Source organism: Phocoena sinus, chromosome 6, assembly GCF_008692025.1.
Source record: "Phocoena sinus isolate mPhoSin1 chromosome 6, mPhoSin1.pri, whole genome shotgun sequence".
NCBI lineage: Eukaryota > Metazoa > Chordata > Mammalia > Artiodactyla > Phocoenidae > Phocoena > Phocoena sinus.
The window spans coordinates 35,683,696-35,708,964 of NC_045768.1; the positions used below are offsets into that span (position 1 = coordinate 35,683,696).

Here is a 25,269-nt window from a genome sequence, read left to right on the forward strand (position 1 = left end):
TCCCTGTCTCTTCAGTGCTTCAATGACAACACCCTCATTTTCAGCCTGTGATACGCTGACCAAAGTAAGATTCTGACACCAGCTTCAGAAGCAAGAAAAGCCAGATTTAGATATATAGTTATTATCCTTTCCGATATTAAAAAAAAGGAATGCTGAAAAAGTGATGAATTTTTCATATTAGCATTAATTTATCTTCTTGCAAGGATTTAATTTTCATACACTGCATATATTTAATGAGCTTTTTTATTTTTTCAAAATACTAAAAAAAATTTTTTGTATGAAAAGATTAATTCTTCCTATCCCTAGGGTACTGAGTGAATAAAAATGACATCCTGGAACAGGGGAAGTCCGAGTTTATCTTTGTTTTCTTACCTAATAACCTGTTGGACACAGAGAACTGAGATCTCCAAGGACTTTGTTCAATAGCTCTAGGTATGGCTGAGATTAAAAAAACAAAAACAAAAACCTCATTTTATTTAGTCATAGGTAATACAAATATTGCCAGGATGTTGTAGACATGAAGACCAAACACTGGGAAGCCAAATCAAAAGCTAACTCACAGCTTAGACTTTTTTTTCCTCTGCTTAATGAGAAATAAATTATCATTGTCATCATCCTCCAAACAGCTCTCCTTTTTCTTATGCCTGACCCTCCTGCCCTCTCTGGGCAGCCCGTCTTCACTTGGCTTGTGGTAATGCAATGAGCGGTGAAAGGTCTTGTAAGGCTTCTGGGTTTTGACAGTGCCAGGAGAAGAGTGGACTCTGGGGCCCCTGGGGTAGTCCTCATCCACTTCATGACACCTGTCAGCCTTCCTGTGCTTCTCACGCTCTCTGCTGGTCCTGTTCATGGCTTCTTTTTGGGTCTCTTTCTTTTCTTGAGGCCACGTGTTACTTCTCCATGAGGCACGGCTCTTCCTCATATCACAGTGGGGCCTCTTATCTGCTGCTTCCATATGAGGCCTCTTGAACTGCCTTGGAAAGTCCCCATTCTTCTGAAGTTCTGGAAAACATAAAGTATTTCTGCATATTCAGCAACTCCATGCAGAGCTTTCATTGGTCTGTGAATAACTTAGCAGAGAGGGAAGCCAGACATTTAAATGCATTAATGATATGACATTCTAAAGAGCCCTTACTAAGGTAAAAAAAAAATCACTCACTAAAAACTCAATGGTTGTAGTTCTATATTTCTAAACATGGAAAACATCCAGAAATCCAATGATACTTATTTTGTTCAATACAGTTTAACTAGGTTCAACAAGGGAGACAGGGACCAGTGAGAGCAGTAATCATGTCAGCTTTGTGAAAAGTCACGTGTGACCAATTCAAGTTCCTGCAGTGATAAAGAGACAGCCCTTGATGATAAGGTGAAGCAAGATGTATAATGTGGCCTTTTGACAGTTTCATATGACATTTCAATTATACTCTGAAGATAAAGTCTGGCCACAGTACTTATAGGTGGATGCCACACTGGACAGGAGATTATTCCTCCAGATTATTCCTCCAGAGTAGAGATCACTGGCTTAGAGACTGAGTGTGCACATGTGCACACACTTGTGTATCTAAGAGGTTTAAGTGCCAGATCTGATGTTATATTTTATCAGGACTTGGCACTCTTACTGTAAGCGTCTGATGGTAGTGATTCTGATGGGATAAGTGGGAGATGAGGTTACGGTGAGGGATGAAAACTAAGGTCAACAGAACCCTGAAAGATTAAAGAAGTCACCAATAAAAAAAATGGGACAGAGTGCGAAGTAGTATACTTAGGGGACAAAACTGAATTCTAGAATATAGAGCAAAAGTAAGTATCCATAATTACTTATAGACTTCAGTATAAAATATAAAGTCCAATATAGTGAGCCTCAAAGTGGATCTGCGCCACAGAGTTGCTGATATAACTAATTAAAAAGGAGAACAAAGGATATTTCCCTGATTATAAAAGTTATAAATGCTCATTAAAGAAAAGTTGGGAAATACAGAAAAGTACAGAGAAAATAACAGAGAAACCATCCACAACCCTTTAATCCAGAGATGCCATTTTGGTGCATTTCTTTGTAATCTTTTAAAAATTTAGTTGTCTAATCATTATCTTCTTGTACTATAATTTCTCTACATAGAGAGATAAAATATGCAGAAGTTGAGAGGTAATTCCTCTACTTTCCTCCAAAATTACTATCTTCGTTTTGAAAGGACCTGAACTCAGAGAGAGTCTGGAAGAGAATAATGAAAAGGCCAAGGGTCAACAATGTATGAGTTAACTTGAAAAATATAGAACTATTTGGTCCTGAAAGCAAAAAAAATAACTTTGTAAACCACTGTGAAGCATACAGCAAGAAAGAAGAGTGGCAGAGAAAATAAGCCTAAATTATAAAATAATTTGGTGAGAAAGAACATTATGTTAGCAACAGCAAATAAAGAAATGGAGGGTGGCTGTGGATCTGGAGCTCTGTTCATAATGGTGGCCAATAAAAAATGACTTCTTTGGGGAAGCTCCAGGAATCACCTAGCAGGGCAAGCTTTTCTTTGCTTGAAAAATACTAGAGATATAAAGAGGGAGAACATAATTATTTGTCTAAAAGAAAAATCTCAAAGGAAGCTTTAAAAACTCTGCATGCATAAATGGATATAAGTATTTTCTGGACATTTTCTAAAATGATCATTATGTGAGAAAAATGTTCACGGTGAATAGATTAAAACACAGGATTTTGGAAGTGGGTGCTTGATTTCTGGAGATCAAGGAAGTTCCAGTTTCGGGCTTCCCTGGTGGCGCAGTGGTTAAGAATCCACTTGCTGATGCAGGGGACACGGGTTCGAGCCCTGGGCTGGGAAGATCTCACATGCTGTGGAGCAACTAAGCCCGTGCACCACAACTACTGAGCCTGCACTCTAGACCCCATGAGCCACAACTACTGAAGCCTGCATGCCTAGAGCCTAAGCTCTGCAACAGGAGAAGCCACTGCAATGAGAAGCCCGCGCACCGCAACAAAGAGTAGCCCCCACTCGCCGCAACTAGAGAAAGCCCACGTGCAACAACAAAGACCCAACACAGCCAAAAATAAATAAATTAAATAAATAAATTTTTAAAAAAGAAAAGAAAAAAAGAAAGTTCCAGTTTCTATAGTAACTATTAAAAACATTTTCTGTCCTAACCAAAGGCCCACAAAGCAGTTTGCAAAGACAGTGCAAAAAAAGAAATTAAGGAACTATTGCAAAGGTGATTTAGTAAGAAATCTAGTAACATACCTTTCACTTTTCGTTTTATTCTCTGATCTCTCTCCCGGATTTCATATTTGTCATCATAGTAGTAGATGAATGGAGATGTTGGAAAGGTCTGGTTAAACATTCGTCTTTCTGTACATTCCTGCAAATTGTATTTGAAATTATGATGTCACAAGGTCACACTGTTCAGACAACTTTTTTTGTAAGATTATGGACCACTGTAATTAGTGACGAGCCCCCATTGCTGATACTCACACTGTGGCTGCAGGATGTGGTCTTGCTGGGACACTGGGAGGATCAGCCAAACACCCGATCATGCTTACATGCTAGTCTTTCAGGCTTGGATTTTCTTCCTTTATTTCTTTACCTACAAAACCCTTCTTATCTTCTTTAAATCTTCCCTGCCAACCCTCTCCCCCAGCAATGACTTGTTCCTCTGTTGCAGGGTTTATTTTATTTAAAATTATGTTTTATCAGCTCTTTGCTTGTCTGTCTCTTCTAACAGCCTTCCATCAAGTGTTTCTCCTTTTCTTCTTCTCTTCACATTTACACCCTCAATGTGGGGTAAATTCTTAGCCCTTTACTCCTTTTCATCCACACAAGTAGTTTTTTGCAAGCTTATTTTAAGCCAACACTCACTGCTCACAAGGGCAGTGATTCTTATGGTGGGGAGCAGGGTGGTGGTGGGTTGTGCCTAGCTTGAAAATGTTCCTAGGTAATTCTGAAGGAAACCTCTCTTCTCTTTGCTCCCCCTACTCAAGAAGAGATCACTCCTCTCACTCACCCCAGGACAGCTCCCTACTCTCCTGACTCTGGCCTTCTGGTAGCTGCTACTTTCCAAATCCACATCCTTGGCCTGACCCAAGTCCCATGTAGTAGGCTTTGTTTATCCTGGTCTGTGACACATATCCATTCAGCTTGTCTCAAACCAAATAATGTCTTTCATTTGAAAGAGGCTTCATTTTGGAACTTTCCGCTTCTGTCTTCTGCCATCTTGCCTAAAAGTTATTATAAACGTTCAGTGCTTCTTAGCTAGGTACTGAAGAAAATTAAACTACAAGTATCCCCTGCTTTTAAAAAGTTTGCTTTATACCGCTTCACTTTTATGAAAGACCTGTTTTCACTAGCAGAAAGAAATATGAAGAGGATTTTCACCTTTACAAGAAAAGGTGAAAAGTGAAAATAGTGTTTAGCACTTGTTTTGCAGCAACCATACAGAGACAGTGAGCACCCGGAGCAGTGAGAGTGGCACCACCAAGCTCCTCCCCCAGGAACTACACTCAGCATCTCGGCATCAAGCCACCATAGCTTTGAACTGTGTCTGTGAGCATCTGTGCTTTATCTCCATTTATTTTTTGCATTCGTTAGAAAGATGTGTTGTAAGGTAACTGCTGCTTTGCTTTACAGCTACTTTGGCTTAGGAAAGGTTTCACAGGAACGCTCTACTTTCAGATAATGGGGAAAATCTGTACCTCTTAGGAAGAAAGTATGTGAAATATCTGCATAGAATTCAGCTGATTTATCATAACTTTGTCATTATATACTCAACTTGTAATTCTTTTTTTTTCTTAACATCTTTATTGGAGTATAATTGCTTTATAATGGTGTGTTACTTTCTGCTTTATATCAAAGTGAATCAGCTATACATATACATACATCCCCATAACCCCTCCCTCTTGCATGTCCCTCTCACCCGCCCTATCCCACCCCTCTAGGTGGTCACAAAGCACCGAGCTGATCTCCCTGTGCTATGTGGCTGCTTCCCACTAGCTATCGATTTTACATTTGGTAGTGTATATATGTCCATGCCACTCTCTCACTTCGTCCCAGCTTACCATTCCCCTTCCCCGTGTCCTCAAGTCCATTCTCTACGTCTGTGTCTTTATTCCTGTCCTGCCCCTAGGTTCTTCAGAACCATTTTTTTCTTTTTTTAGATTTCATGTATATGTGTTAGCATACAGTATTTGTTTTTCTTTTTCTGACTTACTTCACTCTGTATGACAGACTCTAGGTCCATCCACCTCATTACAAATAACTCAATTTCGTTTCTTTTTATGGCTGAGTAATATTCCATTGTATATATGTACATCTTCTTTATCCATTCATCTGTCGATGGACACTTAGGTTGCTTCCATGTCCTGGCTATTGTAAATAGAGCTGCAATGAACATTGTGGTACATGACTCTTTTTGAATTACTATGCCTAGTAGTGGGATTGCTGGGTCATATGGTAGTTCTATTTGTAGTTTTTTAAGGAACCTCCATACTGTTTTCCATAGTGGCTGTATCCATTTACATTTCCACCAACAGAGCAAGAGGTCAACTTGTAATTCTAAGATACTTCACCAAACTGGCCACCATACACTTAGAAACATAATTTGTAGATTTTAAAAACTAGGAATCATTCTAAATATACACTTAAGTATAGAAAATAAAGTAATAGAAATCTGTACCTAACCATTTAGCTTTATCAAATCAACATTTACCCTTAATTTAGTTGTTTCCCCCTAAGCATTAATGATATAATGAGATCCTCTGTCTAACTCTCCTTCCTACTTCCCATTCATCTCCTTCCCTTTCCAGAAGCTTCCATGGTCTTAAAGTTGGTGCCTGCCATTCTCATGTTTTCATACTCTTACTATTAATAAATATTCCAATAAACAACAGTATAACTTTGAAGTGTTCAGATTTCACAAAAATGGTAACATTCTGTAGATATTTTGAAGTATTTTTAGGTTATAATAGTTTCACAGACTAAGGTGAGTGGTGTTCTTTGGATTATCTATCTGAATAAAGGTTTGGTAACACTTGACTACAAACCCACCTGGGTCTGGTATATTTTGGTGGGGAGAATTCTGATTATTAATTCAGTTTCTTTAGTGGTATTGGTTCATCTAAGTTTGTTCTTCAATCATTTTGATTAATTTATATTTTTGCAGAGAATTATTTGTTTTAGCTGCATTTTCAGATTTAACATTGAACTTTATTTTTTGTTTGTTTTTTGGCCACGCAGCATGCAGTATCTTAGTTCCCCCACCAGGGATCAAACCTGTGCCCCCTGCAGTAGAAGCACAGAGTTTTAACCACTGGACAGCCAGGGAAGTCCCTAACACTGAACTTTATGAAGTTTATACAGTATTCTTTAAGTAAAAAATTATACTGTATTTTAAGCTATTTACACTTTTTCACTCATTGTTTATTTGTACCTTTTCCTCTTCTTCGAGCAGTTTTTCCAGAAGTCTCTTTTCTTTTGAAAAGAAAATGAACCAGCTTTTGGTTTTGATGATGCTATTAATCATGTTTTCTATTTCAGTAATTTTGGTTCTTATCTTTATAATTTCCTCCTTCCAACTATCTTCAGATTTAACCTGTTGTTGAGTTTCTGGATCTTTTTGGGCTTTTTTGGGTGTTGAAAGTTATAAGGCAAACCTATAGGGTAACATAAAGAATTGCTTTTATAAATCACTATCCATGGTGGCACCAAGTTTCCAGAAGAAATGATACCCATAAGAGATCTGGGGGCTTCCCTGGTGGCACAGTGGCTGAGAGTCCGCCTGCTAATGCAGGGGACACGGGTTCATGCCCCGGTCCAGGAAGATCCCACATGCCGTGGAACGGCTGGGCCCGTGAGCCATGGCTGCTGAACCTGCGCGTCCGAAGCCTGTGCTCCGCAACAGGAGAGGCCACAACATGAGAGGCCTGCGTATCGCAAAAAAAAAAAAAATTTGGGTCTAAGATTCTACTATGGTTTGAATGTTTGTGTATCCCCCCACCCAATTCATGTGTTGAAATCTAAACCTCAAGGTGATGGTATTAGGAGGTGGACCCTTTGGGAGGTGATTAGATCACAAGGGTGGAACTCTTGTAAAAGAGAACCCACAGAGCTCTCTAGCCTCTTCCACCATGTGAGGACACAGCAAGAAAGTGCCATCTATGAGGAAGCGGTCCTCACAAGACACTGATTCTGCTCCATGGTTGTGGTGAGAAATAAATTCCTGTTGTTTATAAGCCACTCAGTCTATGGTAGTTTGTTTATAGCAGCCTGAAGAGACTAAGACAGATTCTATAGAATATTAAGAGCAAATTACAATTACAAAAAGGTACTAGAGCTCTTGATATATTCCCAGCGCCCCACTCATCCTGGAGTAGTCTCTTTACATGGTGAGTACTGTTTCCTATTGCAGTTTGCCTCATATGGAGCTGCTTATGATTGTCCCTGCCTCCCCAGTTACAGTGAGTGGAATTAGGGAAGGGCGATGCCACATTCCCCTTAGAGTATCTTTCACATGAAGAAGCTATTTATTAACATCTATAGAGCTGAAGTTCTGAAACTGAAGGGGAGGGGCCCTCAGACAGCTGTAACTACCTGCCCAGTCTCCTATTTGGATCCTATACAGTCTAGACTGATGTGGCTCTACAGAGCTATACAGTACTATAAACACTTTCCAAAGCTAAATGTAAATTATATTTTGATTATCCACATCACTGGTCCCCTCCATTAGCACAGACAATTGATAGTTGGCTATATAATTTATCTACTATTCTGGATTAGCCACACCACTGATCTTCTTCATTAGTGTGGATAATCTAGAGTTCTTCATCTATGGCAGCAATGAGGCTGCCAAATTTGCTTTATGGTAAATTAAAAATTATCTAAATCTAGATTTCAGGGATAAGTTCCAAATGCTTTTAATATATTTCCTATCTACATTAACAGGAGTGACTAGTAAGCAGTATGTGTCCAACTCTAATTGTTTTTCCTTAATTGAACAAACATAAATGCTAAAATTATACCCTTTTGCTTTAAAGAGGTAAGCAAGCATAAATTGTACATCTGTGTGATTAGTGTGGCAGTGGACTGCTTATGTGAATATGTTCGCTAAACAACATCTGAGTTTTGGCAACAAGGAGGAATACACAGAGCAGTAAAAGATCTAGAGATGATAATTTTGCAAAAACAAGGTATTCTCAAACTAGCTTTTCAGTGTGATTTCTATAGAAGTGAGGTAATTATACTGCAAGGTCCCTCCGTCTGTATCCCCATACTATGGATCTGATCACATTGGAAATACCAAATCAGTGCTGAGAGCTCTCCCTGTACAACTTCTTTGCTTTGGAAATAAAGAAACTGGAGACCAGGGAGAAAAAATGGGTTGTTTTAAGTCACATGGTTAAGTCAGCAGTAGAGCAAAAATTAAAACTGAGGATCAGAGCTCCATCCTCTCTTTCATATTCTATCCCTTCACTCCACGGTCCTGCTGTCCCAATATGGAAGAAAAACTCCATCTGTTGATGGACTCTGTCCCACACTTTTTCTTCTCCAGACTTTTTGTCTCTCCCCGTATCGTAGAGCTCTGTCCCCAAGGTCTGCACTGGTGAAGTGCCGTGGTCAGAACTCAACACGTGACCTGCAATACCATTCCATCCTACTGCTCACACCTCTATCCATTTTGTAGACTCCCTACCTCTGTGTGCTTTCTGCCTCCTGTCATCAGATCTGACTTGATATTAGTATATTTTGGTTTCTAGGCTATTAGAAGCCTATCTGGAGATTGGGAGTGTATTTCTCCATACAAATTTTCTACTTCTTGTGCCACTGCCTTTCCTCCTCTGTCTCAAGATTCCCAGAACATACGGGCTGTGAGTCTATTCTTATTGCATCCTGTCTCTGGGATGAGCTGTTGCTGTTTCATGCTTAATGAGATAACTGGCTAGGAGACTCACTCCCACCTCAGAGCAGCAAGTTTCTGCTTTGACACCTCAGTATCTAGAACACACAAAGTTTGGCCCTTTCAGTTAGGGTTAGGAAACATGCAGGTTGGATAGGGAATTGGGGCATTTGTGGGGTAGGCAGGATGGCTGATGATACAGCACCTCTGTCTTTCCACTAGCGAGTGTCAGGGTTTGCAGGTGAGTGGTAAAGATTTAACTGAACACAGTACCGGGGAAAACCAGAGACATTGGAGAACTATATAGAAAATCTAAAAATCACGATTTGGCTGGGTCAAAGTACTAGTAATCCTAAGAACTCGTGAGAACTGTAACCATTCTATTGACTACTATGATTTGTCTGAATGATTCTATGAGCTGTATTTGTTTTAGACTAACATGCATGTAAACTTAAAACATTTAGAAGAATGTGCTCTGACAGATCTGTTACTCTGGTAGGGATAGAAGTAAATCAGTTGAAAATATATTAAGTCTTACTTCAAGATATTGGTTTATAAAAGAAATGTGTTCAGAATTACTCGGGCTCATCTTTCAGCAACCACTCCTGAACAACAGAACGCTTTATGCCCAAATTCCACTTAAACTTACATGTCCGTAATGGCCTTCTTGCCCGCAGTTGTAGCAATACACTAAGGCTGATTGTCCAGAAGGGGTCTTTGGCTTTTTGGGTGGTCCAGGTTTGGTCTGCAACATGAATATTTGTGAAGATTTAGTGAATGTCAGAAGAAAATTAAAACCTCATTCTTTCCAAAAGAACTTTAAAAAATATATATCCTCATGGTTTTTATTTATTTTTGGCTGCATTGGGTCTTCGTTGCTGTGCACGGTCTTCTCTCTAGTTGTGGCGAGCGGGGGCCACTCCTCGTTGCGGTGCGGGGGGTCTCTCCTGTTGCAGAGCACGGGCTCTAGGCGCGTGGGCTTCAATAGTTGTGGTGTGCGGGCTTCAGTAGTTGTGGCTCGCAGGCTCTAGAGCATAGGCTCAAGTATCTGTGGCCCGCAGGCTTTGTTGCTCTGCGGCATGTGGGATCTTCCCGGACCAGGGCTCGAACACGTGTCCTGGGACTTCCCTGGTAGCGCAGTGGGTAAGAATCCGCCTGCTAAGGCAGGGGACACGGATTCGAGCCCTGATCCGGTAAGATCCCACATGCCACAGAGCAACTAAGCCTGTGCGTCACAGATACTTGAGCCTGTGCTCTAGAGCCCGCAGGCCCCAACTGAGCCCACATGCCACAACTACTGAAGCCCATGTGCCCTAGAGCCCGTGTGCCACAACTACTGAGCCCATGTGCCACGACTACTGAAGCCCATGTGCTCTAGGGCCCACGTGCTGCAACTACTTAGCCCGCGCACCTAGAGCCCGTGTTCTGCAACAAGAGAAGCCACTGCAATGAGAAACCCGTGCACTGCAACAAAGAGTACCCCTGCTTGCCACAACTAGAGAAAGCCTGCGTGCAGGAACAAAGACCCAATGCAGCCAAAAAAAAAAAAATAATAATAAATAAATAAATAAAATTAAAAGAAGAAAAGAAATACTGCCTCCTACAGTTTAGTGTGGAGACCCCATATTCAGATGGTTCTGTGTATTGAAGTGTGTAACATAACAGTTCTTTTATTCTTAACATCAATGTATGCTTTCCTCACCTTCCTCACTCCTCATTCCATTCCGCATTGTGCCCAATACTGTGTTACGTATTAGGTATCTCAGAGAATAAAAGCCCAGTAGAACATGACAGACATAAAAATAGCTAACGACAACAATGTAAGCACAGTGATAGAACCGTGTACAAGGTATTAATGGAGTGAAAAGGAGGACTCATCATTGGATGGGTAAGGAACTCAGGTAAAGTTTCCCTTGAAATATAAAAAATTTAAATTTACTCTAAAAGAATTAGATGTAAATTTGTCAATTTGTAATTTTGTACAAATTTCCATTTGTAAATCAAATGGAAAATTTTAGGTAGAGGGTAAAGAGAAATTAGGATGCTTTTCAGGTTTCTAACTTGGGTAAACTGGCGAGCAATAGTGTCAACAACTGATTCAGAAAAGGTAGGAAAAGAAGGCAGAGTCAATTTAGAGGGAAAGATGATGAAGTCCTTTTTGGATGTTGAGTATCTAGGTGGAGACAGATGTCCACCAGGCAGTTATCTATGTAAGATAAAGCTTAGAAAACACATCTGTGCTGAAGATTAGATCTGAAAGCTGCATTAATAGTGGAGGCTGAAATGACCAGAGTGGACAGTATCGCCATAGCCAGATGAGCAGCAGTGAGCTAAAGATGGAACCCTGGGAACAACACACGAGGGGCAGGCAGAAAAGCCTGTGAAAGAGACAGAGAAGGAGAGGTTAAAGAATGCAGAGCCACAGAGAATAGTCATAGACCTTAGAGTAGTTTCAAGATGGATGAACTGATCTACGATGTCAAATACAGCAGAGAAGCCTAGTGAGATTAGGGCTGGGAAACACCCTTAGATTTTGCACTGTTCATGGATAACTTTATTGTGAGAATTTTGGAATCAGTAAGAAGGTAGAAAGAGTAGAAAGCAATAGGTTGAAGAGTGAAGGAGATGCATTCAAAGGTGGTAGAACTATAAAGAAGAGGAAGGAAGTGATTACCCACAAAAGCCAGGACAGTGGTTACTTCCTATGGGGAGAGAATAGAGCACAGAGGGTCTCGGGGTAGCTGCAATTTTCTATTTTCGAACACAGTGGTGTCATATAACTTAAGTGTGTTATATAACTAATTTATTAAATTGTACACATATGTTTGATGCACTTTTCACTATGTATATTACATTTCATAACAAGAAATGTTTAAAAAAATGAATGGAAGTTGAAGAAAAGTAGACAGTAGGTATATATTATTTTAAGAAGCATGAGTAAGAAGGGGCAAAATAAAATCAGTCAGTACCTAGGAGGAGGATTTGGTGGAGTTTGTTATTAGAATGGGAGAGACCTGAACATGTGAGAAAGCTAATAGAGGTGGAGAAGTTGAAAACACAGAGAAAGGATGGATAGAGCAAAACTCCTGACGTGGCATGGGCTTTAAACAGGAGGAGAAAAAACTAATTCCCCCCATATTTTTCGGAGATTGAAAGGATGAGAATAAACTTGGATAAGTTTATTTCTTATATTCTTTATTGGGTGTCTACAAAGAGGGCCAACTAACTGGTCTGTCAACTGATTTTGTTGTTATTTAATGTGGCGAATAGGTGGTCTGTGGGATGTTTTATTTTCTCAATACAGGAAAATAATCTGTAGGTTATAAAAATAACCTTCTTCAAACAACTTTACTTTTAGCTCCATTTCCTAAATTGAAAAACGAGGATGACAATAACCTGAAAGATGTTTTCTAATGAAAATACAAAATGGAATTTACAATCTCAGCTATTACCAATTGGGATATAATCAAAAACACAGTCAGGGACTTCCCTGGCGGTCCAGTGGTTAAGACTTCACCTTCTAATGCAGGGGATGCAGGTTCGATCCCTGGTCAGGGAGCTAAGATCCCACATGCCTCTGGGCCAAAAAACCAAAACATTAAACAGAAGCAATATTGTAACAAATTCAATAAAGACATTAAAAATGGTCTGCACATCAAAGAAAAAAAACCAAAAAACAAGCAAACAAAAAACACAGTCAACAAATGTTTTATATCCTCTAATAAAAAACGTGGGTCACGAATTAAGACTAGCTAAAAGCCATTAAATACAGTTTTTAAAAAAATTAATTAATCTATTTATTTATTTTTGGCTGCATTGGGTCTTCATTGCTGTGCACGGGCTTTTTCTAGTTGCGGCGAGCAGGGGCTACTCTTCATTGTGGTGTGCGGGCTTCTCATTGCGGTGGCTTCTCTTGTTGCAGAGCATAGGCTCTAGGCGCACGGCCTTCAGTAGTTGTGGCACACGGGCTTCAGTAGTTGTGGTGCACGGGCTTAGTTGCTCCCCAGCATGTGGGATCTTCCCAGAACAGGTTCAAACCCGTGTTCCCTGCACTGGCAGGCAGATTCTTAACCACTGTGCCACCAGGGAAGTCCCTTAAATACAGTTTTAAGTGGTATGTACATAAGCATGTGAACTCATGCAGCGGTTTACAAATTTGTTCAAGTAGTAGAGCACCGGGAAGACATGAAATTACGAAGCAGAAATAATTTTTCCATCTAAAAGATAACTATATTATTTGATGTGATACAAAATTGCAACCATGAGTATATGTGGTTTAAGAGAAAGAAATAAAACCAAAAGAGGTGGTACCATGGATGTGAAGGTAGAACAGATAATGTTTCAAGGAAGAAGTTGTCAAAAGCTACTGGTGAATCAAGTACAACGAAGACTACAAAATCCATTGGACTTAACAGCCAGGAAGTTGTTGGCAACTGGTAACTGGTGTGAGCAGTTGCATTTGAGAGGCAGAGGCACAAGCCAGATTGTAAGGGGTTTATTGCAAGTAGAAAGATGCTAAAGAACAGAACATAGATGACTTTTTCAAGAAACCACACTGTGTATGGGAGAAAGGAAGGGGAGAAGTAGAGCAAAATGTAAGTCCAAGGATGTCTCCATTAGTGACATTTACCAGAGTGCTGGGCACATGGCATGAGCATCTATATACATTCTTTCATTAATCTATTCAAAAAATAATTATTGAGTACCTAATACATGCCAGATACTGTTCTAAGATTAGCTAATTGAGAAGTGAGCAAGACAAAAATCATTGCTCACATCTCCAGTGGTGGAAGACAGATGAACAAAACCAACAAAACACACACACACACACACACACACACACACACACACACACACACGGACAGTATCAGATAGTAATAAATGGTATGCAGGCAATTAAAACAGTTATGTAAATGAGTCATTGGTGGTGACTCAGATTGACTTTGGGGGAAACTCTCACTGGGAAGGTCATTTCTTATAACAAAAAACCCCCAAGTATGTGACCACTGGGGAAACAGCATTCTGGGCATAAGGCATGGGGAACAGGTAGTGCAAAGCCCTGAGGTGAGCATAAGCTTGCTATATTTGAGTATCTGAAAAATATCTATAACTTGGAAGTGTAGTAGGTGAAGGAAGACCAGGAGAAAAGGAGGTTCTAAAGGTGAAGAGGGGCCAGATCATAGATAAGGGTGAAGAGCGCTGGATTTACTTTATGTGTCATGGGAAGCTAGTGTGAAGCTAATGGTATGGGCTCAACAACTAACTGGCAACTGTTAGCAGAGAGTATAACCAATGAAAGAATAATCCACCGCCCCCCCCCCGCCGCGATTCTACACATTCTCTGAAAAACTTACCTATGTTTAAAAGTTTCTCTACTTATGTTTGTGCAAATACATGACAATTTATCTCTGAACCCAGAATTCTAGATTGATGCATGAGAAGGAAAATACGTTCACTTATGTTTAGTCCACGGAATAAGAGTTCCATTGGTTCAAATCTTACGCAAAAGGACAAGATGAATCAGGAAGTAATTATGAGGGGAGCTGATGAGAACTAAATTAGCAGGGATATCCAGACATTGGAACGGATACAGGTAGGGACTTCCTCACAGGAGGGGCCACCTGTACCCCTACGGGTGCTTCTGGCTTCTCCTTGGGAGCGCAGAACACAAGGATAGTCACACTACTACACAACTCTTCAGTGGTTCATTCCTATCACCTCCTCTCAGAGTAAAGGCCACAGTGCTCCTGATCCTCCTTTCCCTATTTCACCCTCTAGAATACTAAACTGGTTATTTATTATGTTTATCGTCTGCTTCCCCATTTCTAGAATGCGAGGAGCATGAGGGGAGGGATCTTCATCTAGTCCACTATGCATCCCTATGCCCAAAATCTAGAGTAAGTGTGCAAACTATGGCTGGCAGGTCAAATCCAGCCTCCTGCCTGTTTGGTATGGCCTATAAGGTAAGAATGATTTTAACATTTTTAAATGGCTTAAAAATTTTTAAAAAGAATGTTTTGTAATATGTGAAAATTATATACAATTCAAAATTCAGTGTCCATAAATTATTGGAACACAGCCAGGCTGCTTTTCATGCTACAGGGATCAAGTTATGACAGAGACCATTGACTGGCCTGCCAAGCTAAAATATTTACTGTCTGGCTCTTTACAAAAAAAGTTTGCCAACACCTGACCTAGAGCATAGTAAGTGCTCAATAAATAGGTGGTGAATGAGTAGATGTTACAGCCTCTAAAATTTTAGAGTGAAAATGAATTATGCAGCCAATAAAAGTATTTAAAGTAGATATGAATACTGAAAATCTCTGCTACTGATTGAGGATACAGAGCAAAAGCTTCATAGAATTTCTCTGAATTTAATTATTTTATTGCTTAAGTTTGAGGAAATTACAAGTAGTACTAAATGCTGTTCCATCTGTCTGCAGCACTCTTCCCCCAGGTAAATATGGTAAGCTCCTTCACTTCCTTCAAGTCTTGACTCAAATGTCATTTTCTTAGTAAGGCCCTCCTGACCACCCTATTTAACGTTGCTAGCTCCCTCCAATTGGTGTTCCCTACGCTGCTTCACTACCCTCCCTCTCTTCCTTTTTTAAAACTCCATGGCACTTACTACATCTGACATACTGTATATTTTACTTGTTTGTTTTGTCTATCCCCCAACATAAAAGGATTCTGTTTTTTTGTTCAGTGCTGTACCCCAGTTCCTACAACAGGCCTAGGCCTATAGTAGGAGTTCAGCAAATATTAATGAATGAATAATCAGGTAATGCATATATAAAGTACACGGTCCATAGTAAGCATCCAATACATTTTAGTTATTGTTAATAATTTGGATACTTTGGGAAATTATATTAATTTTTATGTCATTAAGGGACAATGTATAAAATTATGCTTTGATATATTAAAAAGGCTGAATAAATTAATACAGCTTCCTAAGCATCTCTCATACTTTACCTTGAGAATTAGCTATGTACTCTGGCAGAACCAGGAAGGAATTAGTAATACAAAGAGAATAGGAATCAGTCTTACAGTACCAGTAATAGAGACATCCTTCTTAACCAAGATTTTGAAAGCATGTTTCATGTTGATACTTATTTTATTTTGAAAGAAATCTCATTCAAAAAGCTTCATATTTAGCCCCACTGTTCATTTATGCCCCTGGATGAAGTGCAAACATTTGGATGTTCATTCATCTGAATAATATCACTAGTTAAAAACTTCCATTATTACTAATAAAAATAGCAACAGTATTTATATTGTGCTATGGAAATTTAAACTTTCACAATAATTAATTAGTAAATGACATAACAAACACTATCTACATACTCTCATTTTAATAAACTATCATGTACTAGGATTTAATAGGAATGAAATCAGCCTAGATCTTACCTAATTAGAGAACATTTCTGTATTAGAAAATACAGTAGTGAAAACTCAATAATTATTTCCAGTGGACAAGTTTTCATACTATGATCTAACAAAAATCCTACGGCTATTTAAAGTGTTAGAAATATAAATCTGTGACTCAATATTTCTGCCTTGGAGCGTGTCTTTATTTTTAATTAACAGTAAAGGTCCAATTTAAAGCAGAATGTGTCAACTGATTAGCTCTAAGTTCAAGATTCTGTCATACATGTCTGTACTGCAGACAAAAAGTTAAATGCAAGGGAATGAATGTAGTTTTCAGAACTTTTTTTAAAGTTAAAAGATTTATCTAAAGACTTTGACCCAATGGATAACCAAATGAACTATTTATGAAAGCAGATCTTTTTCTTTTCTTTTTTTTTTGTTACAGACATTTAAATAATCTATATTTGTAGGGTGATATCTTAGAGATTACTTTACTATCAATATATAGAAGTAATAACCTGGTAGATAGCGTTACCTATGAAAGGTCCATCCCATCTGCTATTCTTGCTGAAAGCTTTTCATGCACCAGTAAACTCAGTAAATATCAGAAGATAAAGCATAAGCCTACCACGCCACGGATTTACTCCTAATGTCTCCTCAAAGTGCAGCCCGATGCAACGATTACAAATGATTTTCTTCTAATGTCATTTTACATAACCCTTTTTTCTGCATGAGTAGTTAGTGCGGAATGAATGAATGAATGCCATTAAAACAGTTAATCATTATCTAGGACACTGGCCTTACTCCCTTCACTACTAGGAATCTCCATGACAAAGGCCAAGAGATCAAAACGCCAGAGCTGCCTCAGTGTCCTATTTCTAACAGTAATTTTTTATGCAAATGACCTGTTGGGCATCTCTCTCTGTGACCTTGAGCTGCCCTTATCTAAACTGACTTTGATCCAATGAGGGTTTGTATCTAGTTGAAGCTCATTACTATATACGATCTGCAATCAATTGCACTAACTAAAGGGAATTTTCTACTCTTGTGAATGCAAAACAGACTTATTTTAAAAATCATACATATGCTTAAAGACTAGACTATGTTTTTTATTAATCTAATTTGTTATATGAGTATATATTAAAAAGCAAATATATTAAGTACTTGAAGTAAATGTATTAATGACCAAATGTAACACTGATAAAGCACTGAGCTTAGCTCCAGTCCTTCTGAACATTTGTATATCAATGTTTGTATATACACCTCTCAAATCAATTATGTCACATTTGTATATACACCTCTCAAATCAATTATGCTTTTCATGTTTGAAAACTACCTTACTTTTTCAAAAATATTTCCAATTTCTTCTTTTAATAAACTCACTAATAGTACAAGCCTCCTCCCAATATTCAAGTATTTTAAAATATTCAACCCAAGTAATCAAATAGGATTTGCCAAGACAATGTTACAACAAACAAAAAGCTTGCCAACATAGTCAAAGTCCACTAGTTGAAGTGACCTAATGGCATGAATTTGACATTTGAGCAAAACAAAAGTTTGAATTTAAAATATACTTTTTCCCCCTATTTGAAGATATTATTTTTACTACCTACTCTAGAGATCAGATATAGTTTTCTAAGTATTTTATTTAGTTTTATGAAAAGTAGCCAGGGTAAGAATGGATGCCCTCCCTTTCCTTTGGTATTGTTCACAATATAAATGCCAACAGAAATGTAACTGGTACATATTCAAGGAAAATCACAGCTGGGGCCTAAAGGAATCAAAGGAAGAAATTTTAAAGTTCGGCAAATAGTTTCACAGTGAACTGAACCAAAGCCGAGTCTGAAAAGGCAAAAAACGATACCATATGACCAAAGATACAAAGGCTAATGTCTTGTCCTCCATTTTCAGTGTTTTTCTAGGGTGGGTCCTCACACCTGGTGATCTGAATTCCAGGTCTATTCCACCCATGATTTTAGACAAAGCCTTCCGTTTGCATACTGTTCTGACAAATATTCACAGTATTACTTCCCTTTGAGAAATTCGGGGAAGAAAGTCTCTCCTCAAGCTAAAGGCTTTGAAACTATTTTAAAACAAAGCTTCCTTTATGAAGATTTTTAAGTTTTCCTCAGTGAAAAGAAAGAATTCAATTGTATTCTAGTGGACACTGCTACTAATTTCCCCTACATCCTAAAAATGCCATTAAAAACACCATATATAATGATATACCTATATTTTTTATGTGTTAAAAAACTATGTCATGTACCCAACAGACTCCCAATCCATTGGGTAATTCCTTAATTAGGCAGATTTTTGAAACATGTATTATGTACACAACAGACCGGAACGTCTCCTTTGGAGCATTTTCTAGTCTATCGGGTGATTACATCATTAAGCCACACATGCTATGTAGAAAAAATCCTTATGAAAATTCATGAAAAAATGTACAGCACAACATTAGCATGCAGCAGACGTGTATGCTTTTGATATTTTCTCTGTTAAAAAAAAACTACATGAAGTAATTAGTCCAGGTCATGAAAACATGAGAAAGGTACCAGACACTGGTGAAAATGAAAATTGCAAAAAATTGCATTTCTCATGGTTTAGCAGAGAGTAATTTGCTTTATTGGAAAACAGATTCTAAAACAGTGTTCATTTGAATTGCAGCAGAATAAAGGGTGTTGCTTTATTGATTTGATATTTCCTATGTACATGTAATTTCTTCCCTACCCCTCTTTTGGATACTCTTAAGTTTTATAAGCCAATGGGCTGAAGGTTGCAAATGACCAGTGTGGTTATTGATGTCCTTGAAGTACTGTATGTTTGTACACTTATATCTTCATTTTACGTAACCTAGAGTGTAAGGGGTTACATGACTGTATCTTTTTCAAGTCAAAACTATGCTACAGTAATAAGAATAGAAGTAAACTGTTGGTATAACTCCAACCAGATTATATATTCACAATGTTAAGTGTTAGGCAAAATCTGAAAGCCAATATATTTGCAGACTAAAATGAATGAAGCATAAGTTTTATAAAAAGGAGCTATTAAATTTATTAATTTATGATTTTTCTTTTTGTAAATGACATTCTACCCCTACCCCCCAAAAAAGCCAACAACAAAAAAGAAAACCTCAGTAAGCAGGGAACAATGAACATATGCAAGACAGTAAGGATCACAGTAATTCACCCCCTGAATGTTCTAAATCTTCATGGCTTAAAAAGTATCCCAATTTTCTCCAAAGGTAGTGGCATTTATTCACTGGGCCATAGCTAATTTTACATGGAATGCAAAAATGTTAGTTTAAGTTTAATTTACCACCCTATTTAAATAAATCCAATGTAGCTCTCAAACTGCAGAGCTATCCCTCTGTCTATTTTAATTTTAAAGTAAGTTAGCAAAGGCTTCCTTCTTAATCCCCAGAGACTACCTACATAGTGACACAAACGCACAAATTTATGACAGCAACATAAATGCTCTTCTGAAGTAATGTGCAACATTAAGTGAAAATCGTTTCCTGGAAAGATATTATAGGTATCTATATTTTATTTGCCATCTTAAACATATCTGGGTCTTTATGGCCTTATTTTAAAAATGTATTTCCTTTTTATATTTCCTGGTGCAAATGGACTGCATAAATAAGCAATGTGCTATGAGGCTTCAGACCAGCCGATAAAACCTTTCAATTTTCATGCCAGCTTCTTCTTTTGTAATTCAAATCCGCCTGGAAACTGGCAGCTCTGAAAACTGAAACAAGCACTGCCACAAATACCTTGTAATGCTATCGACCTTGTCTGCCCATGCAGTGAGAAAGGGGGATGCGTATGTGTCTGCAGCCATCCAGATAACACAACTCATTTTTTGGGGGGTGGGGGGGATAACAGAAGCCAGCCCCAGACTCTGCACCCAAAGCAGTCATTACCAGTCACACTGGAGAATAAGTCTCTTCAAAATACACAGTGCATTTAAAAACCATATATGAGGCTGAGCCACTGCTGTCATTACCAATTTTAATTTAGCTCCTTCAGTTTGCCAGCCAGATAAACTCTTTAGTGCTGTTTTTTAATCTATTTGCCACATTTTATGTTTAAGATTATAGTAAAATGGACAGGAGAAGGAATCACTTTTAGGGGAAATAAAGAAATAGATCCGCTTATCGGCGCCCATCAGAAAGTTCATTAATCAGCCAGGCTTTGTGCCCTCTAAATTGAAAGGTTAAATAATCCTCTCAGGAATATTTCTTGGCCCCTCCGCCAATTGTCCGGAGAGGAGCTGCCATTCATAGTACGAGGGATCGGTGACAGGGTATCTTACCACTGTTTGGACCCCAAACAATGATGGACAAATGGCCTAGTTTACAAAGAACCTTTTAGTACATGGATGGAAAACGACCACAAGCTTTGATGCAGGGTGGAGGGATGAGGAGGGCATGGAGACAGTATGTGGGGGAAGGGAAAGAGAAGAACACATACATGTGTGAACCATGGATATTTTATCTGAATGTTTATTGGGGTAGACTATAAAACACAGAAACCACATTAATATACATCTACCAACCACAAGCAGGGCTTAACATATTCAAATCTGCTTATATATTTTGCATACAATTGCACATAAACTATCACTGAAAAATCGTAGAATAAAAGAGCCACAGCTTTATTATATTTATTAGCTAATACACACGGGATCCAAATAAGCCCTGAGATTTTCATTTTTGCCGTAACTCCACATGACTTACAACACATACTTCTCCCCCTCCCCATACCCCACTCGTGCTTATTCTACTGAAATACTCTTAACCATCAGTCACAAAGGTAGAGAATTCCACAGCTGTAAGTACCTGTTTAAAGGGGGGAAGTAATGCTTTTACAATATGCTCCATCTTAGCTCCTACATGTCTTAAAGAACAAACATGAAATAGGAATGCTCTTTGAAAGAATACCAATCACATCCACTGAGGAAGTGCTTAATTTTGTGTTGCCCTTTTTGCTGGACCTATATGAGAATACGGGTGGGAGACTGCAAAACAACTGAACAAGCTCTTATAACTCAACATTTTGCTGTGAAATCAGGCTGGTTTCTGGCATCAGTCATGTGAAGGCCATGAAGCAGTTTTACCTGAAGTGCAAAAAACTGATATGCTATTTTGTTTCATTTCTCATCTGATTAACATAAACCCTCTACCACTAGCAGAAAGTATTATATTTGGTTATGATACATGACTATATTCAGATGACACTGAAGTTACCACCTAAGAATTATACATTTATTAACAATATATTTTTTCAAAATGATATCATTATATCTTTATATGGCACACATTTTATTTAGTCATTTTCACTAAACGAGAAAGTAAGTATGTTTGTGATCTACTCTTAAAAGTCTTTATAATGATTTTTAGGCAAATCAAATTAAGAAAATAATTTGTTTGCTGTAATTTAATTAAAAGTTACTTACCTACATTTCTAGTAAGAAGACAAGCATAAATAACTAGAAAATGAAAACTGAGGTAAATAATTTTAACAAAAGGCGCTGCTTGTGGGGATTTTAATTTCAATAGCTATAAGGAGGAAAAAAAATTTTTTTCCTCCTTATAAAAAAAGCATTACGGATCTCCTCATCGTAGGCAAATAAAAGGCTTCACAATATATAATCTGAGTTTGGGCTATTAGTCCAGTTGCTATCTCTACAGGAGTGAGGAATTTGTGGGTTTGCTGTATTGGAGCTCACAGAGTGTTGAACACAGGCTAAGTGTTAGGTATTGTGCTAAGTACTTTACATTTATTATCTCACTGCATACTTATAACAGCTCTAGAAGGCACTATACCCATTTTTCAGATGAAGAAACTGAGGGTCTCAGAAGGGAAATATTTTAACTAAGTTTGCACATCTAGTAAATGAAAGAGCCAGAATTTAAACCAATGTTTGATCCCAAAGCTGGCATTTTTTCCCCTATATTATGATAAAAAAACATTCCTTAGTAATTTCCTCAGAAATAAGTCTGCCCTTTCAGCCGAATTTTATAGCACATTTTTCTAAGGACTTCAGTAAAATGAGAAGGAAATGTGGTACAAAGACAAATAAATGAAATGTGAGAGATCCAAGAAAGAGAGAATTGAGATTTTATTATATAAATGAAAGTTAAGGAACAACCAAAACTTAGTTCCCCTAACTGAAAAGAAATGTGGGTAATCCACAAATACATGTAAAGGAACAATATTTATGTAAAATGGGTATTTATAGACATGGATATATTACACATTATAAAGATGACCTTATAATTTAGCTAATAGATTTAATTTTGTATGGTTTTTGAAAATCGGAATTAAAACATTGAGAAAGCTTTATTACCAACTGATTCGCACAGTGAATTATTTTTACAAAGCTAATATGAATTTCTGAACATTCCCATTGAATATTTCTTGTTTTTAAAATGTGATCTGCCAGTGTAGTGGTACACCAATTAAGGTGACGATCTCTTTTAATTCCAAAGATACTAAAAATATATTTTTGGTTAAATGTCTTCTAAACATGAAGCATTTTTCTTCATATAATAGTTTTGATATTTCTAATAAACCAGAGTTGTTGGTCTTGGAGGACCACTGCCGAACTCAAAATAGCTGGAAGAAAATATTTGCAAATGTACAAAAATATGACTTTCTGGCATGTGGGGATCAAATGGCAGATGAATTTCAAGTCTAAAATCTGACTGAGTTTATCAGTAATTCATTAACTTTTAGTCTTTTAAGAGATTTTGCTTCTATAAACTTAATTCAACTTAAGTTTACAACTGTAGGTTATACCATAACAGAAAATGTAACACGAGTTCAGAGAGATTGTTCATGTCAATAACTTAAGGGGTTCTTTCATGAATCTTTTCCTGCAGATTAGTCAAATGATTGACCAAAACCTTTAAAGGTTATGGTTGATCATGACTGTGAATGACTAAGTGATTCCTAAATACTTAAGACCTGTTAGGAATTACTGTAATCTACCATGTCATTCACATGCATGACTACTAAAAGGAATGCTTAATACAAATACCACTGGTCCAGTATACTTTACTTCTATTCTTGCACTAAAATGTCCAGAGAAGATCATGACAAGCTCAATCACCTGGAATCTATTTATTTAAGGAATACGTGAATCACCCATTCAAAGTACATATGAAAAATAATCACTTGAATATGCTAAAATTATTCTACCTAATAGTTGTATGCTCTTTACGTGTACTTAACATGACAAAGAATAGGTACCATTCAACATTTCAGATTTTTGAACTCTAATTTATTATATACTGTGCAGTGTTAAACTTCACGGATCTTGAAAATTCTCAGGCTACCTGTTTTACATTCATTTTTGTCATAACAGGGACAGTATTTCAAAGTGTAGAGCTTCAAGGAAAAAAACAACGTAGTTTTCTTTGGGGTTATATGAATAATGTATGTGTTTTTTAAGGAAAAGAAAGAAAATATTTTTTAAATGTTATATATATATATATTAAAATTATAAATACTTAGAAATTGGAATTTAATTACCATAAAATTTAAGTATCAAGAAGAAATTGCCCCTACAATAACTAACTATAATTCCTTTGTAAGTAAAGGTGAACATAACTAGGGAAAAGAAAAAAAGTTAGAAAATTTTGTTCAATTACATTTGAACAAAAGTCCAAATGTAATTTTCCATCTTTCTATCATCCTCAGGAGAGACATTTATTAACAGGTAAGAAAATAAAGACCACAATAGGAATTTCTTTACATTTTTAAAACAGAAGTAAAACTTGAAGTCCATACAGTAAATATGTAAGTCTTAAACGTAATAGACTTTGCTGCCAGCCACTAAGGGACATATAAACAAGCACAGAGATTGTTTTGTCAATTGAAGAAAGGAAGTTGCTGTTAGAGTTTTAGATTCAATTAGTTTATTATTAGCAACATGTACTACATAAAAAATAAATAGAAATCACGATGATGGGTGATTAGGACATTAAAGATTTAGAAAATGACAATAACACAGCTGTTTGTAGGCCAAAACATTTGTAAAGAATCTTTTCTAAATTGTGTGAATGCTACATACTTTTCATTGCTTATCTGAAACACTTAAATCTACATTAGAATTATTTTCATAAAGCAAATCTACATTAGAATTATTTTCATAAAGCACTTGATATTATTTAAATATATTAAAACTACTCAAAATATTCCATTATTGACTTCCCATTTAAAACTAATTTTTGCATTAAAATATTAGAAATCAAATAAGTTGGGCATTCTCTCTGAAAGGGATGACACTTCAATATTTCTCTGACAAAATGAAAATATGAAGGCTCTCCCATGTGCTTCAATAAATAGAAATAAACTATATTCAAATCTAATAATTTTATTCTACTCCCATTCAAAAACAAGTTTGTATACACACAATGTCTAGAGATCTGAGGCAACACATTGTGAGAGGAAAAATAACATATGCATTTATAATTCACAACGTTCACTTTTTTCCCCTTCCTTTTACAGAAGCTTTAGAAAATTGCTTTTTGATGATTTGGCAAATTGTATTTATTTTTAAATGAATCTCATTTATTGAGATTGATAATTCCAGGTTTCATTTGCTTTGAAATTGCATTTTCCAATTGCTTCCAATGATAAGTTCTAGCAAATGTGGTCCAACATGCTAGTGAAAAAAATCAGTTGACCTATTCTGTAAATGTAGTAATTATCTTTTACACTAAATTCAAAACATGGTAAGACTGAACTAAAAAATTATTAGCAAAATGTTGACACTAAATTCTTTAAGACCAAGGTGAATGTTTAAATAAATATTAAAGCATTCACATAAGTTTTCCATTTGAAAAAAATTTTGGTCACTGTCCAAATGTATTTCTATCTCTGTTATCATAGATGGAGTTTTAGAAAAATAAGTTATCAATGATTATTCAGAAAATTCTTTTTATTCAGACACCAAAGTAACTTGAAACAGAAAGCAGTGTGATTTACTTTATAAGTACTACAATGGAAA

At 37.2% G+C, this 25,269-nt stretch overlaps 1 protein-coding gene across 3 annotated transcripts in view; it reads right to left on the minus strand.

The window, feature by feature from the left end:
• Positions 1–228: 228 nt before the first annotated feature.
• The window catches only part of ZCCHC7 (zinc finger CCHC-type containing 7), a 238,138-nt gene continuing 213,097 nt past the window's right edge, over positions 229–25,269 (minus strand). For 2 of the 3 annotated variants that reach the window (XM_032635504.1, XM_032635503.1), the window contains exons 7-9: positions 9,533–9,628; positions 3,240–3,357; positions 440–999 (exon numbers count right to left, since the gene is read on the minus strand). In XM_032635504.1, coding sequence (XP_032491395.1) covers positions 557–999; positions 3,240–3,357; positions 9,533–9,628 — 657 coding nt within the window. In that variant the 3' untranslated portion in view covers positions 440–556. Of the gene's footprint in view, positions 1,000–3,239; positions 3,358–9,532; positions 9,629–25,269 lie in introns of all 3 variants that reach the window. The other variant, XM_032635505.1, reaches the window with a different exon arrangement.